This window comes from Notolepis coatsorum (assembly GCF_963971535.1).
Source record: "Notolepis coatsorum genome assembly, chromosome: 3".
Classification (NCBI taxonomy): domain Eukaryota; kingdom Metazoa; phylum Chordata; class Actinopteri; order Aulopiformes; family Paralepididae; genus Notolepis; species Notolepis coatsorum.
Genome location: NC_140167.1, coordinates 77176483 through 77190241, shown reverse-complemented (window position 1 = coordinate 77190241; position 13759 = coordinate 77176483). Strand labels below are relative to the sequence as shown.

The 13759-nt window shown below is 41.2% G+C and overlaps 1 protein-coding gene across 1 annotated transcript in view; it reads right to left on the bottom strand.

The window, feature by feature from the left end:
* The window catches only part of stxbp3 (syntaxin binding protein 3), a 101668-nt gene that overhangs the window by 42800 nt on the left and 45109 nt on the right, over positions 1 to 13759 (bottom strand). Inside the window, exons 7-11 of the mRNA XM_084310932.1 lie at positions 10719 to 10864; positions 10301 to 10394; positions 1927 to 2051; positions 875 to 973; positions 317 to 374 (exon numbers count right to left, since the gene is read on the bottom strand). Coding sequence (XP_084167058.1) covers positions 317 to 374; positions 875 to 973; positions 1927 to 2051; positions 10301 to 10394; positions 10719 to 10864 — 522 coding nt within the window. The remainder of the gene's footprint in view (positions 1 to 316; positions 375 to 874; positions 974 to 1926; positions 2052 to 10300; positions 10395 to 10718; positions 10865 to 13759) is intronic.

The window sequence follows — 13759 nt, the reverse complement described above, 5'->3', positions numbered from 1 at the left end:
TTCTCTATGGTTCTCATCTAACTCATAGTGCTGTTCTCAATGGTTCTAGTTCTCATCCAACTCATAGTGCTGTTCTCTATGGTTCTCAAGTTCTTTAATAGTTGTCATACAGAAGTACAGAATACTAGTTCTCATCTTACTCATAGTGCTGTTCTCTATGGTTCTAGTTCTCATCTTACTCATAGTGCTGTTCTCTGGTTCTAGTTCTCATCCAAATCAATCTTGTCCGTTCCATGGTTTGTAACCATGTGATCTGCCTGTGAGCCCCCCCCCCCCCAGCTGCTCCTGTATTTGTCATAGCTTATTGGTAACAAACCTTCCCATCTGGCTGCTTCTTATTAGTAGAGATCTCCTTCACCAGCTTGGGTATCGTCCTGGAAGAAAACACAGAACCATCAGGAATAATGGAGACAGATCAGGAATGATGGAGACAGATCAGGAATGATGGAGACAGACCAGGAATGATGCAGACAGATCAGGAATGATGCAGACAGATCAGGAATGATGGAGACAGACCAGGAATAATGGAGACAGATCAGGAATGATGGAGACAGATCAGGAATGATGGAGACAGACCAGGAATGATGCAGACAGATCAGGAATGATGCAGACAGATCAGGAATGATGGAGACAGATCAGGAATGATGGAGACAGATAAGGAATGATGGAGACAGATAAGGAATAATGGAGACAGATCAGGAATGATGCACAGATCAGGAATAATGGAGACAGATCAGGAATGATGGAGACAGATCAGGAATAATGGAGACAGATCAGGAATGATGGTGAAATGTTGTTAGCACTTCTCAGTTAATGCCTGCCTTGTTGATAAGGTTGCCATGGTTACATAGTCTGACCAAGGCCTTCTACTCACTCTGTGACCTCAGCGATGTGCATGTGGCGCAGTTTCACCCAAAGCATGTCATCATCATTCAGCAAGGCCTCCTTCTCTGAGCCATCCTTAGATTTATACCTGCAAAAACACACACACACACACACACACACACACGTGTAATGACCTCAAACAGTGACCTCTAGGCAAAAGTACCCTACTAGGAGATATTAATAGTAGATGTGCGCGTTAAAATGGTTCTTACTTGTCTGTGTTATTGTGGATAGGGACAAGGTCCTAGGTTAGAGTATTACTAGTAGGAGATATTAATAGGTTCTTACTTGTAAGTGTTATTGTGGATAGGGACAAGGTCGTAGGTTAGAGAGTATTACTAGTAGGAGATATTAATAGGTTCTTACTTACCTACAACGTCTAAACCAGGGGTTCTCAAACTTTTTCATACCGCAACCCCATTTTATTTTTGGGGATCCCACACGTAATGTATTGCGTAATTTCAACGTGGAATTAAGGAATATCAAAAATAAAAGCACACGTTGTTGAACTTGATCATGCATATTTATTAGAACATTGTATTACAGCACTATGTTATCAATACAAATTTATAAAACGAGGCATATTTAGCCAAAATGTGTTGCCAGAACATATATATAAAAAAAAAAGGTATTATTAATTTTTTACTTGCCAATGCGCCGTCACCTACCCGCCACCCCAATTTGGGTCACGACCCATAGTTTGAGAACCACTGGTCTAAACCATGCCTGCTCTACTTCATTGCTGGGCTAAGTACTTCTATTCTATTCATATATGCTTATTACATGTATTTATTGCTCCTATGTCCGCCCACTACAAACACGGGAACTCTCCCTGTCCCCGTCTCTCTGTCTCTGAGTGGATGTCTCTACGTCTCGTGGTGATGGCCAAGGTGGTGCGATCTTCTCTACGTCACCCCCATACTTCAAATGGATCAGAGCGGAATACATACATACATTCATCTAAATGGAATATGACTGATATTTTGAGCTCCGAGCCTTGACATTTAGTATTACCAGTAGGAGATATTAATAGGTTCTTACTTGTAGGTGTCATTGAGGATAGGGACGAGGTCGTAGGCCATGGCCTGGTAGGTCAGCTCATGTAGAATGGGACTAACAGGATCAAAGCCTCTCTCCACTATCAGCAGCTGAGCCTGGGTCTTCCCCTGCCCCAGAATAAAGACACAAATCACACATCAGCAGCTGAGCCTGGGTCTTCCCCTGCCCCAGAATAAAGACACAAATCACACATCAGCAGTTGAGCCTGGGTCTTCCCCTGCCCCAGAATAAAGACACAAACCACACATTAGCAGTAGGGGTGGGAATCACCAGTTTCATCACGATACAATATTGATTCTTTGGACAACGATACGATATTTGCCGATATCACAAAGTCTGCCGCGATATACGATTCGATTCAGGTGCCTGCGATCGATATGAGATGATATAAAATGAGATAAGATGATCCTTTATTAATCCCCTTGGGGAAATTCAGGTGTCAAAGCATCATGGGGGGGGGGGGGGTACAGAGCTTCACAGACCTATAGTCCATTATCTATATATACTATAGATGCAATATAAAATATAAATACAATATAAAAAGTACAAAAAACAAGATAGTCCAGTGAGTGCACGTGGATATGAGTCTCGAGTTCTCACATCCCGAGTTCTGACAATGCTAGCCCATTTAACCTCATAGCGGGCATCGGGACGTATATGTCCCCGGTGCGCACTGGCGCGGTTCTCGAGTTACATGGCGATATGTCAGGCGGGGGTCTTTTTACGCGCTGCGCGCCATGATGACCACACCACATCTCTGGAGCAAAACAGAAAGAAGCATTTTATATAAAAGTATTCTGTATTTTTGTATGACAACTAATAAAGAAACTTGAACTTGAAACACCGGACTCTATACGCTCCAGAATTGACCAATCACAGCTGATGGCGAAAATGATTGGTCAGCGCTGTAGCCAACGAGTGTACACTTCCAACGATACCCCACGTGGGGGGTGGGGGTGCAAATATAGGAAATAGGTGAAAGTTAACTATCGAAAACTAGAAGTGACTCAGAACGCACGGCGGTGGATGGCACAAATGGATTTTCTCTTATTTCTTTGCTGTCGGTTTACTAAAACATCTCTCAAAGACCCATTTCTGAATGGATATTTTTTTTATCAAATTTGGACCTGTACTACATAAGACTTCAGGCTATGGAACTGCAGTGTTTTCCAGCTCATACCTCTATGCTGGAATATTGGAATCTTGCAACCACTACAGAAAAATGTGAGTACACAAGTTCAACTCAAGTTCAGACCTCTGTTACTCTATTTCATTAGCACTAAAAGTGATTATCCTTTTTTACATTAGTAGAGACCAGGCTCATGCATGTGCTATAAGTATAAAGTATAAAGCTAAGCTTTGCAAAAAAAGTATGCAGTACTCAAGTTCAAGTAAAACAAATGGCCACTTGTCTACCTGCCTGTTAACTCATTCAGTGCGAGGGATTAGCCGGGTCCCGTTCTAGCTATGCCACGCTTTAAAGATAGGAGTGTGTCACCTTGTTTGTAGAGCTATATCTATATTCTATATTATAGCTATGGAGACAATACTATAGTCATTTGACAGTGAGTTTCTTCCGTCGAACATGCAAAAAAGAGATAATTTTTTCATGCATACGTTCGCGAGTTATCCCGTGGTGAATATAAGTATAGTTTAGGAGTGATCCGGGATAATTCATGAAACGCTGAGTTATAGGGCGCTACGTGTATTCTACTATAAGCGTTGGTGTTTCTTGCCTGGACACGCTACTATTTCCAAATCAAATGTATATAATAGTTTCATCATGACTGCATGAAAAGGGGGGGGGGGGGGGGTAGTTTTTTTATGCTTTGATGGCCAGTAAAGGCATTCGTGTTGAACACTACAGACGCTGATCAGCTGGATGGATATGAAAACATTGTTGGATCAAGCTAAAGTTGATGTCAGATAGTCCTTACCTTTGGTCGGGGGTATTCCAAAAAGAATATTCCAATTGTCTGATTGCGATTTCCAGTATTGGTGTCTATCTGGTCCCGGACATAATTCGGCACAATTTATGGACAGAGTGTGCCAGATGCGTTTCGAAGTGGTCGGATGAAGCGATTTACTCTGCTCCGTCTAAATTTAGCGGTTTAAACGTAACACACGGTCTGGAACAGGGTTTACTGCACTCTCGATACTGCCACCTAGCCGGATCTGGCCGGTACTGCACCCTCGGGGTCCCAGTATGTCTTTTAACGGCAGCATACAGGTCCGTGACATTGAATAGAATATAAAAAATCTGGGAAAAAAAGAAACTGACGAAATAACGAGTTTACTCGTTGTTGGCGCTCAACCGCTGGCGGCCAATAAGGGGGTAAACTCGTTGGCGCAGAAAGTGTTAAGAGGTTAACACAATCAGTAACATTTAGGCCATGGTTACACAGACTGTTTTTGTTTTTGTTTTGTTGCTGAATGAATACGTTTGCTGTCCCCGTTAAATAGAAATGCCGTTTTGGAAGTGAAACGCGTTGCCCTAGCGCAGGGGTGGCCAACCAGTCAGAGACTAAGAGCCACACAAATTACTGTGGTACCACAAAGAGCCACACCATATACCAGCGTTTCTCAACCTTTTTTTTCAGTCACGGCACCCTTCGTGTGTTTATAGGTCTCACCCTCTGGCCTCTGAAGTTGCTGATGTCTTTTTTATTTGGGCCTCACAGGGTTAAAAGTACCCTGTGAGACCCACGGTTGCAAAATTACAAAATCACTTTTAGCCATTTAAAAAAAGAATGTTTATTTAAAAAATGTTAAGCACATGTATAGTCAATTGGTCTTGTTGTTCAGCCTCACAATGCTATTCGATAGTAAATGTATTTATATGTCCACCCTCTGGCCTCTGAAGTTGCTTAATGTCTTTTTAATTTGGGCCTCACAGGGTTAACCTCTTAAGCCCGAGATATACAGTAAAAGTGTATCATTTCAGCATTACGTTTGTTTACCAATTATTTTAACTGTTATTAGTGAAATATAAGATTATAGAAATCTCAGGGCATTGAGTCGGAAACCGGCGCATATTGACAGGAGGAAGTGGCACAGCTAAAAGTGAGTGCAGTCTTTTGAAGGAAGAAACTCTGGGCTTTCAAATTTAGAAAAACTACCCTACCCAGCTCACAATCAATCATCCGACTTCTGGATTTACTTTTTTATTTCTCTTATTTTTTGGGATTATCTCCCACAAACCTGAACGTTATTGCCATAAAACAGAACAGTTAGTTTCTCTACCTTTCTGTGAACGTCTTGCAAAAAACGGTGTTGCAATATGATGAAAAATGGTGGAGAAATTTACATTATAAAAAAGATGGCAGAATTCAGTACTGTATCTACAAAACCCTCTGTTTAATCATCTTCCCTTTATTAATTTGCTTAGATTTTTCAGGTCTGGTAAATTTTAGCATGGTGTTATTCACAGTCAACGTTTTTTTAATTTTTATATAATTGATATTCTCCTTTGGTTCATTACAATTTACTCAAGCCTAGTAACAGACACACTATTTCTGACACTGATCCATATATGTCCATAGATTCAGATACCAAGAACATGCAAATGGACCATTTAAACCGTTTATTCTACGTCCTTATGGAATGAGTGACATAAAAAAAAGGAGTAAAAAGAAAAAGATTTTTTTTTCTTTTTTTTATGTCACTCATAAGGACGTGACTGAGTGACTGAGTGACAAAAAAAAAAGGTAAAAAAAAGGTAAAAAAAAAATGTTTTTGGATGGAAGAGCCGCACATTGACGGGCAAAGAGCCGCATGCGGCTCGCGAGCCGCGGGTTGGCCACCCCTGCCATAGCGGGAACGCTGAAAAGGTGTTTTCGTTTTGGATACTCGCCAAAACTCGCCGACAACGTGTCGTGTAATCTGTGCGGAGCCGTTGTTGCTCAACGCCCATGCGCAGTAGATACCGACATCTGCGTGCCCTCACCAACGTCCGGTGACAACAGAGCTGTCCCAAATAGCTGCAGCTACCATGTGTTGTCAAGTTATTGTTATAAGGACCCCAGTCCAAGCTACAACACTAACAGTCTGCATTCCCTTAACAATTGTTTGTATTGAGCCGTATTGTATTGTACCCATTCTGCAATATGTTAAATAACGTTTACATCCATTCATTCTGCTAGCATTAACGATTGCATGAGCAGCTGGCTAACGTGAGCTAACGTTAGCTATCAGACCCTGTTAGTTCAGAGCTCCTCTTTCAATCTTAACAAGCATTAAACAAAATGGCCCAGTCATCTATTCACCTTTGTTTAATACACGAGGCATTCTCTAATGTTATCTAGCTACTGATAGCTCCTGATATCATCAGTTTGTGCTGGCTGGCTAACTAACGTGAGCTAACGTTAGCTGCTAGCCACAATGCTATACTGTTATACTGGCATATTCCATTCACGTTAGCATGTAAGCTAACAAAATCGGCGCAGATGAGACTAAACTCCGCTCTTGGTGGTCAATTGTGTTGATGTTAGTTTTGTTTCATCAACAAATGAGAGGCAGAACACACAGTGAATGTATCCGTTTTGTTTATTGCACTTTAATTGCTAAAAAATAAGTGCTACAGTGGCTAAATAGCACACGGAGGCATTTAAAGATGGCGGCTTGTTGATATTTTTTTGCAGGAAGTGTATTGGCACATTAAAGTTCTGATTGGTTGAAAATTGCCTTCATGTTCGCCACTTACTGCCACCTACTGCTTTGGCATTGTACTACATCACTGTGCTCAGGAGGCAAAACGAATGTCTAACTCGGCTGCCACTACGTTGCGACCGGGAAAGCGAAACTCATCTTGAAAACGAAACGAAAACATCAGGCAGTGTAACTGCAGCCTTAGATCAACTCAAAAAGGCAATGAAAGTATCATTTGACATAATTTCTGAGCTCTTCCAGACATTTAAATGAAAAACAATCTATTGTTTTTAATACAAATAGACCTCATGTTCACTGTAAAGTGCCACATTTTGATATATTGAGCTTACTTAAATTTACTTTAACCTCTTAAGCCTGGAGCCCTATTTTCAAAAAATTTCTACATTTTTTTTTTATCCACTTTTTCTCCTTATTTTCTTTTTTTCTCTCATCCCAATTTCGTATTTCCAATTCTTCCCTCCCCTGTCTTGAACGTTGCTAGACTATGCCTCCCACTGGTCGGCTGTAGTGAAGATAGAAGCCTTGCATCACATGTCCCCTCCGGCCTGTCGCATCTTTTCACCGCAACAGCTCGAACTCTCAGTGGCGAGGAGTAACGCGTGGGAGGCTCACACTGCCCCCGATACTTCCTGTTTCTGCCGTACCGGCGTCACCCAACCGACCTGTAGGAGTCGCTGTCCACAACGTCCAATCCCCACCCACCGGCTTTCCCACCCTCATAACACTGCCAAGCCAGTAGCAACGCCGAGAGCTGGGTTCGATACCAGCATCTCCTGCGTTAGTGGCGAGCGCCTTGCCCACTGCGCCACTCAGCCGCCTGCATTTGAATTTTTTAATATAGCGTGTATAGGAACGAAACGCCAATCGATTATGTGTAATATGCGTCGGGGCCTATAACTCGCGTTCTAGGAATTACTGCTATACACTCCAAAAACCTACTTATATTCACGACGGTACTAACACGACAATGTATGAATGGAAAAATATAACGTTCCCACATCCGGAACGATAGATACCCGATGTTGAATGGGCCATAGTAATGTCGATATAGCTATAATATTTAAAAAGTTATAGCCCTGCAAAGAAGGTGAGCGACTCCATAGGCTTACAGCACTGGCAGAGAGTGGTATATGATGGGCAAACTGTGTGGCACAGAATGTGTTAAACAGAAGGTTCGGTAGATACAGTACTGAATTCTCCCATCTGGACCAATGGAATTTGAAATATTATTATAGAATATAGAATAGCAGACTTATAAATTACCTTATTATAGCCAATTCGCACATTTATATATATACATATATTATCTTTCAAATGCTTTTTCAAACTTGGGTTCAATTTGGATTTAGTATCACCAGGCGTGCATAAGAACAGATAATGAAATCTACTGTAATGTACAGTAGCTTTTTTATTTTTATCAGGGTGGCGCCATTTTGAAACTATTTTCAAATCTAATTGTTGCTACATGCTAAAAATAGGGAAGAGAAACTAACTGCGCTTCAATATATAGCAATAAGATAATAAAAAAATATTCATAACAAGCCATTTGCTTGCCGGGACCTAGAGGCTTCTGGGTAGGGTGTTTCTGAAAAATGTCAATGCTCATTGACGCGTGTATACCAAACCAAGCCGCATTTCTCGGAGACGCTCTCTGATTGGCACTGACTGACGCTCTCCGATAGGCCACTGACGTGTTTGGCCAATCCGTGACGAGCTGTGTCTTTGCCCATTTCCACGTCAAACAGCCTGCAAACTTTCTATCGCCATGCTCTAAGACAAACTCTAACCTTAACCAACTTCGAAAGAGTGCCTAAGCTTAACCGGCAAAAGAACTTGCCGTCACGCTCTAAGACAAACTCTAACCTTAACCAACTTCGAAGAGTGCCTAAGCTTAAACAGTGTAGAAACAGGCGTCGGCCAATCAGAGAGCGTCTCCGAGAAATGTGGCTTGGTTTGGTATTCACGCCTCATTGACAGCTGTGGCTGTCCTCTACAAAATGGCAGCAAAAAAACCTACAATTCCCGACTTCAGATTTCCAAGATGGTGGACTTTCGCGACCAACTCAATAGAAAAACTAAAAGTAAAATCTATCTAATAACACTTTAACCTATTGTTAAACTAACGTATTGATGATAATATACATTATAAATGCTGTTATGATGTTTATACTTGAATACGTTTGAAAATAAAAACGATACTTTTGTCAAACAGTCTGGAGACATTGATTTATGACACAATGTCATTTTGGGACCGGTACCGGTCCCATCGGGTGGAAGAGGTTAAATATCAACATTATCTGGCCATCCTCAGTAAATACTATCAAAGTCCTCTGACCTCATCTGGTCTTTCCAAAGACCAGAGATGCGAACGGACGGACGGGCGGGCACACACCACACACACAGAATAGCTTATAGCAGACTTAATGATTTTAGAATATTTCATCTAATGAAGTTAAATGTTTACCATCATCAACTATCCAGTTCATTTTTTATAGTGTAACGTTTTGCTACTTAAAATCATTGAGCGTAGAGAGAGGGAGATAGGCTCAGGCTCAGCCCCCCCCCCCCCCCCATTCCTCACTAATGGAACTCCGCTGTACTCTGTGCCTCTGAGCAGGGTTAGCTTAGCATTAGCAGGAATGGCGAGGATGCAAAGCATGTTAGATGCATTGGACCCGTTGTGTATTACTAGTTATTACAGGTGACTCACCTTGTATTACAGGTTATTGCAGGTGACTCACCTTGTATTACTAGTTATTACAGGTGACTCACCTTGTATTACAGGTGACTCACCTTGTATTACAGGTTATTACAGGTGACTCACCATGTATTAGTAATTATTACAGGTTATTACAGGTGACTCACCTTGTATTACTAGTTATTACAGGTGACTCACCTTGTATTACTAGTTATTACAGGTGACTCACCTTGTATTACAGGTTATTACAGGTGACTCACCTTGTATTACTAGATATTACAGGTGACTCACCTTGTATTACTAGTTATTACAGGTTATTACAGGTGACTCACCTTGTATTACTAGTTATTACAGGTTATTACAGGTGACTCACCTTGTATTACTAGTTATTACAGGTTATTACAGGTGACTCACCTTGTATTACTAGTTATTACAGGTTATTACAGGTGACTCACCTTGTATTACTAGTTATTACAGGTTATTACAGGTGACTCACCTTGTATTACAAGTTATTACAGGTGACTCACCTTGTATTACAGGTTATTACAGGTGACTCACCTTGTATTACTAGTTATTACAGGTGACTCACCTTGTATTACTAGTTATTACAGGTTATTACAGGTGACTCACCTTGTATTACTAGTTATTACAGGTTATTACAGGTGACTCACCTTGTATTACTAGTTATTACAGGTTATTACAGGTGACTCACCTTGTATTACAGGTTATTACAGGTGACTCACCTTGTATTACTAGTTATTACAGGTGACTCACCTTGTATTACTAGTTATTACATGTTATTACAGGTGACTCACCTTGTATTACTAGTTATTACAGGTTATTACAGGTGACTCACCTTGTATTACTAGTTATTACAGGTTATTACAGGTGACTCACCTTGTATTACAGGTTATTACAGGTGACTCACCTTGTATTACTAGTTATTACAGGTGACTCACCTTGTATTACAGGTTATTACAGGTGACTCACCTTCTTCTTGCCGTTGTCGTCCAGGTCATAATGTTGGACCAGTTTGTTGTCCACCAGCTCTGCCAGCAGCTTTGCATTTTCCATGTTACCATCCCTGTCACATTCATTACAGTTAGTACACAGCATGTTTTGTATGTAGATATCTCCAAAATACTGCAAATCACACCACAACGATCTGGATAGATAGATAAATAGTGACCTGGGATCTCGATCAATAGGTAGGGAGGTAAGTTCTGAGTGATAGGAGAAGAGAGGAGAGGAAAGGAAAGGAGATGAGAGGAAATGACAGGAGAGGATGAGAAAGAGAGACAGAGAGAAAGAGACAGAGAGAAAGAGACAGAGAGAGAGACAGACAGACAGACAGACAGACAGACAGACAGACAGACAGACAGACAGACAGACAGACACAGAAACATACTTCCTGTATCGTATGCCTGGGTATTCGTCCAGCGTGGCACAGAGTGTGACGATCTGATCAGCCAGTGACTCCAAGGTCCTCCTCCTCTCCTGACTGTGAGGACTGTAGATGCTGAAGAACGCTCCTGGGTTATCACAGCTGAACACCTGAAGGGGTTAACATATGACACTGATGACACTACACCACACTGATGACACTACACAACACTGATGACACTACACAACACTGATGACACTACACAACACTGATGACACTACACCACACTTATGACACTACACAATACTGACGACACTACACCACACTGATGACACTACACCACACTGATGACGCTACACACTGATGACACTACACCACACTGATGACGCTACACCACACTGATGACGCTACACCACACTGATGACACTACACCACACTGATGACACTACACACTGATGACGCTACACCACACTGATGACACTACACACTGATGACACTACACCCAGTGTTTCCCCTATATGCATTCAGCAGCGGCGCAATTAGGACCGCCGCTGCTATGAACTTTACTAGACTATTAAAAAAATAATAATAATAATAATATATATATATATATTTTTTTATCATTTCATTTGGGCTGTGGGGGGGGGGGGGGTGCTTAATGTAAAAGACTGACCTGAGGAAAAGGCTGCATGGAGAAAGCACTGCAGTCTAGTCGATTTTGTGTTTTAAGCACAAAGTTCATCATAGATCTAGCCTCTTTATTTGTGCACCAGATTGATGCATTTAACTTTAAAATGTAAAAATAAAATAAAAAGTTCAGGGGGGGGGCAGGCCCCCGGACTAGTGCACTGCAACCTTGCCCAGGACCGACGGGGCCCGGCCCGGCCCGGCGGGTTCGGGCTGGGTAGGGCTTTTTTTTTAATAAATAATTCGGGCTCGGCCGGGCCCGGGCACCGCCGTTTTTAATTTTTTTTTTTTTTTTTTTCATATAACTAGGGTTATATGATAACCTTCGTTTTAAGATTCGCTTTCTCTTTTGCGCCAGAGAAACATTTGGATGTAATTACTGCAGCGCGCAGGGAGAACTCAGGGGACAAGTTCAACTCGATTGGTTGTGTTGGAATATAGCCAGTTGGCGAACGTTTTAATTTGTTCTTGGGATGTATGTAGCCGGTTTTGTTAACGGTGTTCAACGCGTTGCTGACGTTGTGGTGAGTGATGTTTACTATTTGCTGGGTCGCGACTCGCTACTTGTTGTGTTGTGATTTTCATTACGTTGCTCTGCTCGAAATCTGATTTCTGTTTTCTGTTTGTTTGTTTGACTGAGTAGGCTATTGTGTGTCGTGTGTGTGTGTGTGTGTGTGTGTGTGTGTGTGTGTGTGTGTGTGTGTCAAAGAAGATTCTATAGCCTTCAATACGTTTTACGAGGCTGATGTGTGAGTCAGTCTATATAACAAAAAATCATCAAAAGACATATCTTTTCTCTGACATCACAATACCTGATTAGGTCATATTGGACCACAGGGTGATTGACATGTCAAACTGAAACCTTTCCATAACGGCCTATACCAGACCTGGGCATTGTACGGCCTGCGGAAAGATTACATGATAATAAAAAAAAATTAAAAAAAAATATTTTCATGTCAACGTTCACACGCACAATATACGCTTACCTAGGATTTGACTTGATTCAACAACAAAGCAGTCGGGGCAAGCCGAAAACGGTGGAAAGTGTGGTTATTAAAGTTTGGATTTCTTTTTTCACAACTGAGGTAGGTAGATTACATTTTTTGAGACTAAAGTACAGAAAAAAGGTACCGTTGGGTACCGGTATCAATTCACAGGTACCGGTACCGTATCGGTTCAAATGTGAACGGTACCCATCCCTACTGAACACACAACTGCAGGGCAAGGGCATTTTTGCTCATGAAATGCATAGCCATGTGAAAGCCTTCATGACAAAGTTGCAATTAATTTCAAGGCAACTAGGCAGCAACAATCTCAAACACATGAAAACCCTGAAAGAAGTCAAACCATCAGCTGATCACCGGCACAGGAACTCATCCATGTTGGGAGCACTGCATGATGAATTTTCAAGGCGTTTTCAAGATTTCAAAAAGGTTGAGGATGAAATGCAGCTGGTTTCCTCTCCCTTTACCTGCAGTGTTGATAGTGCACCCACTGATGTTCAGCTTGAACTCATTGACCTGCAGTCTGATTCACTACTGAAAGAGCACTTTAAGTCAGCATCACTGCTAGAGTTCTACTCTGCTCTCAAGGAGGAGAACTTTCCAAACATGAGGAGACATGCTCAGAAGATGTTGGTTCTCTTTGGATCCACCTATGAACAGACATTCTCAGTCATGACGTTTACCAAGTCCAGGTACAGATCCTCTCACACTGATGAACATCTGGCAGCTGTGCTTCGCATCTCCACCTCAGACATGCAACCTGACTTTGATGGACTTGTTAAAGCTCAACAGAGACTGGATTTCTCACACTGAATGAGAAAAAAAAGAGCTGAAGAACACTAAAATGTGGAAATACAAGTGACAAGTGAAATGAGACACTTGATCTTTTTTTTTTCTTTTTTTTGCACAGTTCTGAAAACATTAAATGTTTAATATAGGCATGTAAAGTAAAAAAGGCTACTGGGACACTTTTCTTTACACAGTTCAGTGACATGTCTTGTTTATTTTGGCTATAAGATGATGTGATGTCTTTAGAAAGCTAAGAAAATCCTTGTTTCAATAGTATATGAAACTCAAAATAATAACTTTATTTGTATAGCACTTTTTCATACATGCCCTTTGTTATTAATGTTTCACATTTTGTTTATCATTTTGTAAATAAATTCTATTTGAATAAATGATATTTTTGAAAGCTAACCTCACCTTTTAATTGCCAAATAATAACATACACTATTACCAGAGGTCAAAACAATGCCATTTACTGCTTTTTATATAGAAATAAAATGTATATTATGCATAATTGAGTTTGGAATTTTGGCCCGGCCCTCCAACATATTTTCAGTTGCTCATTCGGCCCCCCGGGAAAAATAATTG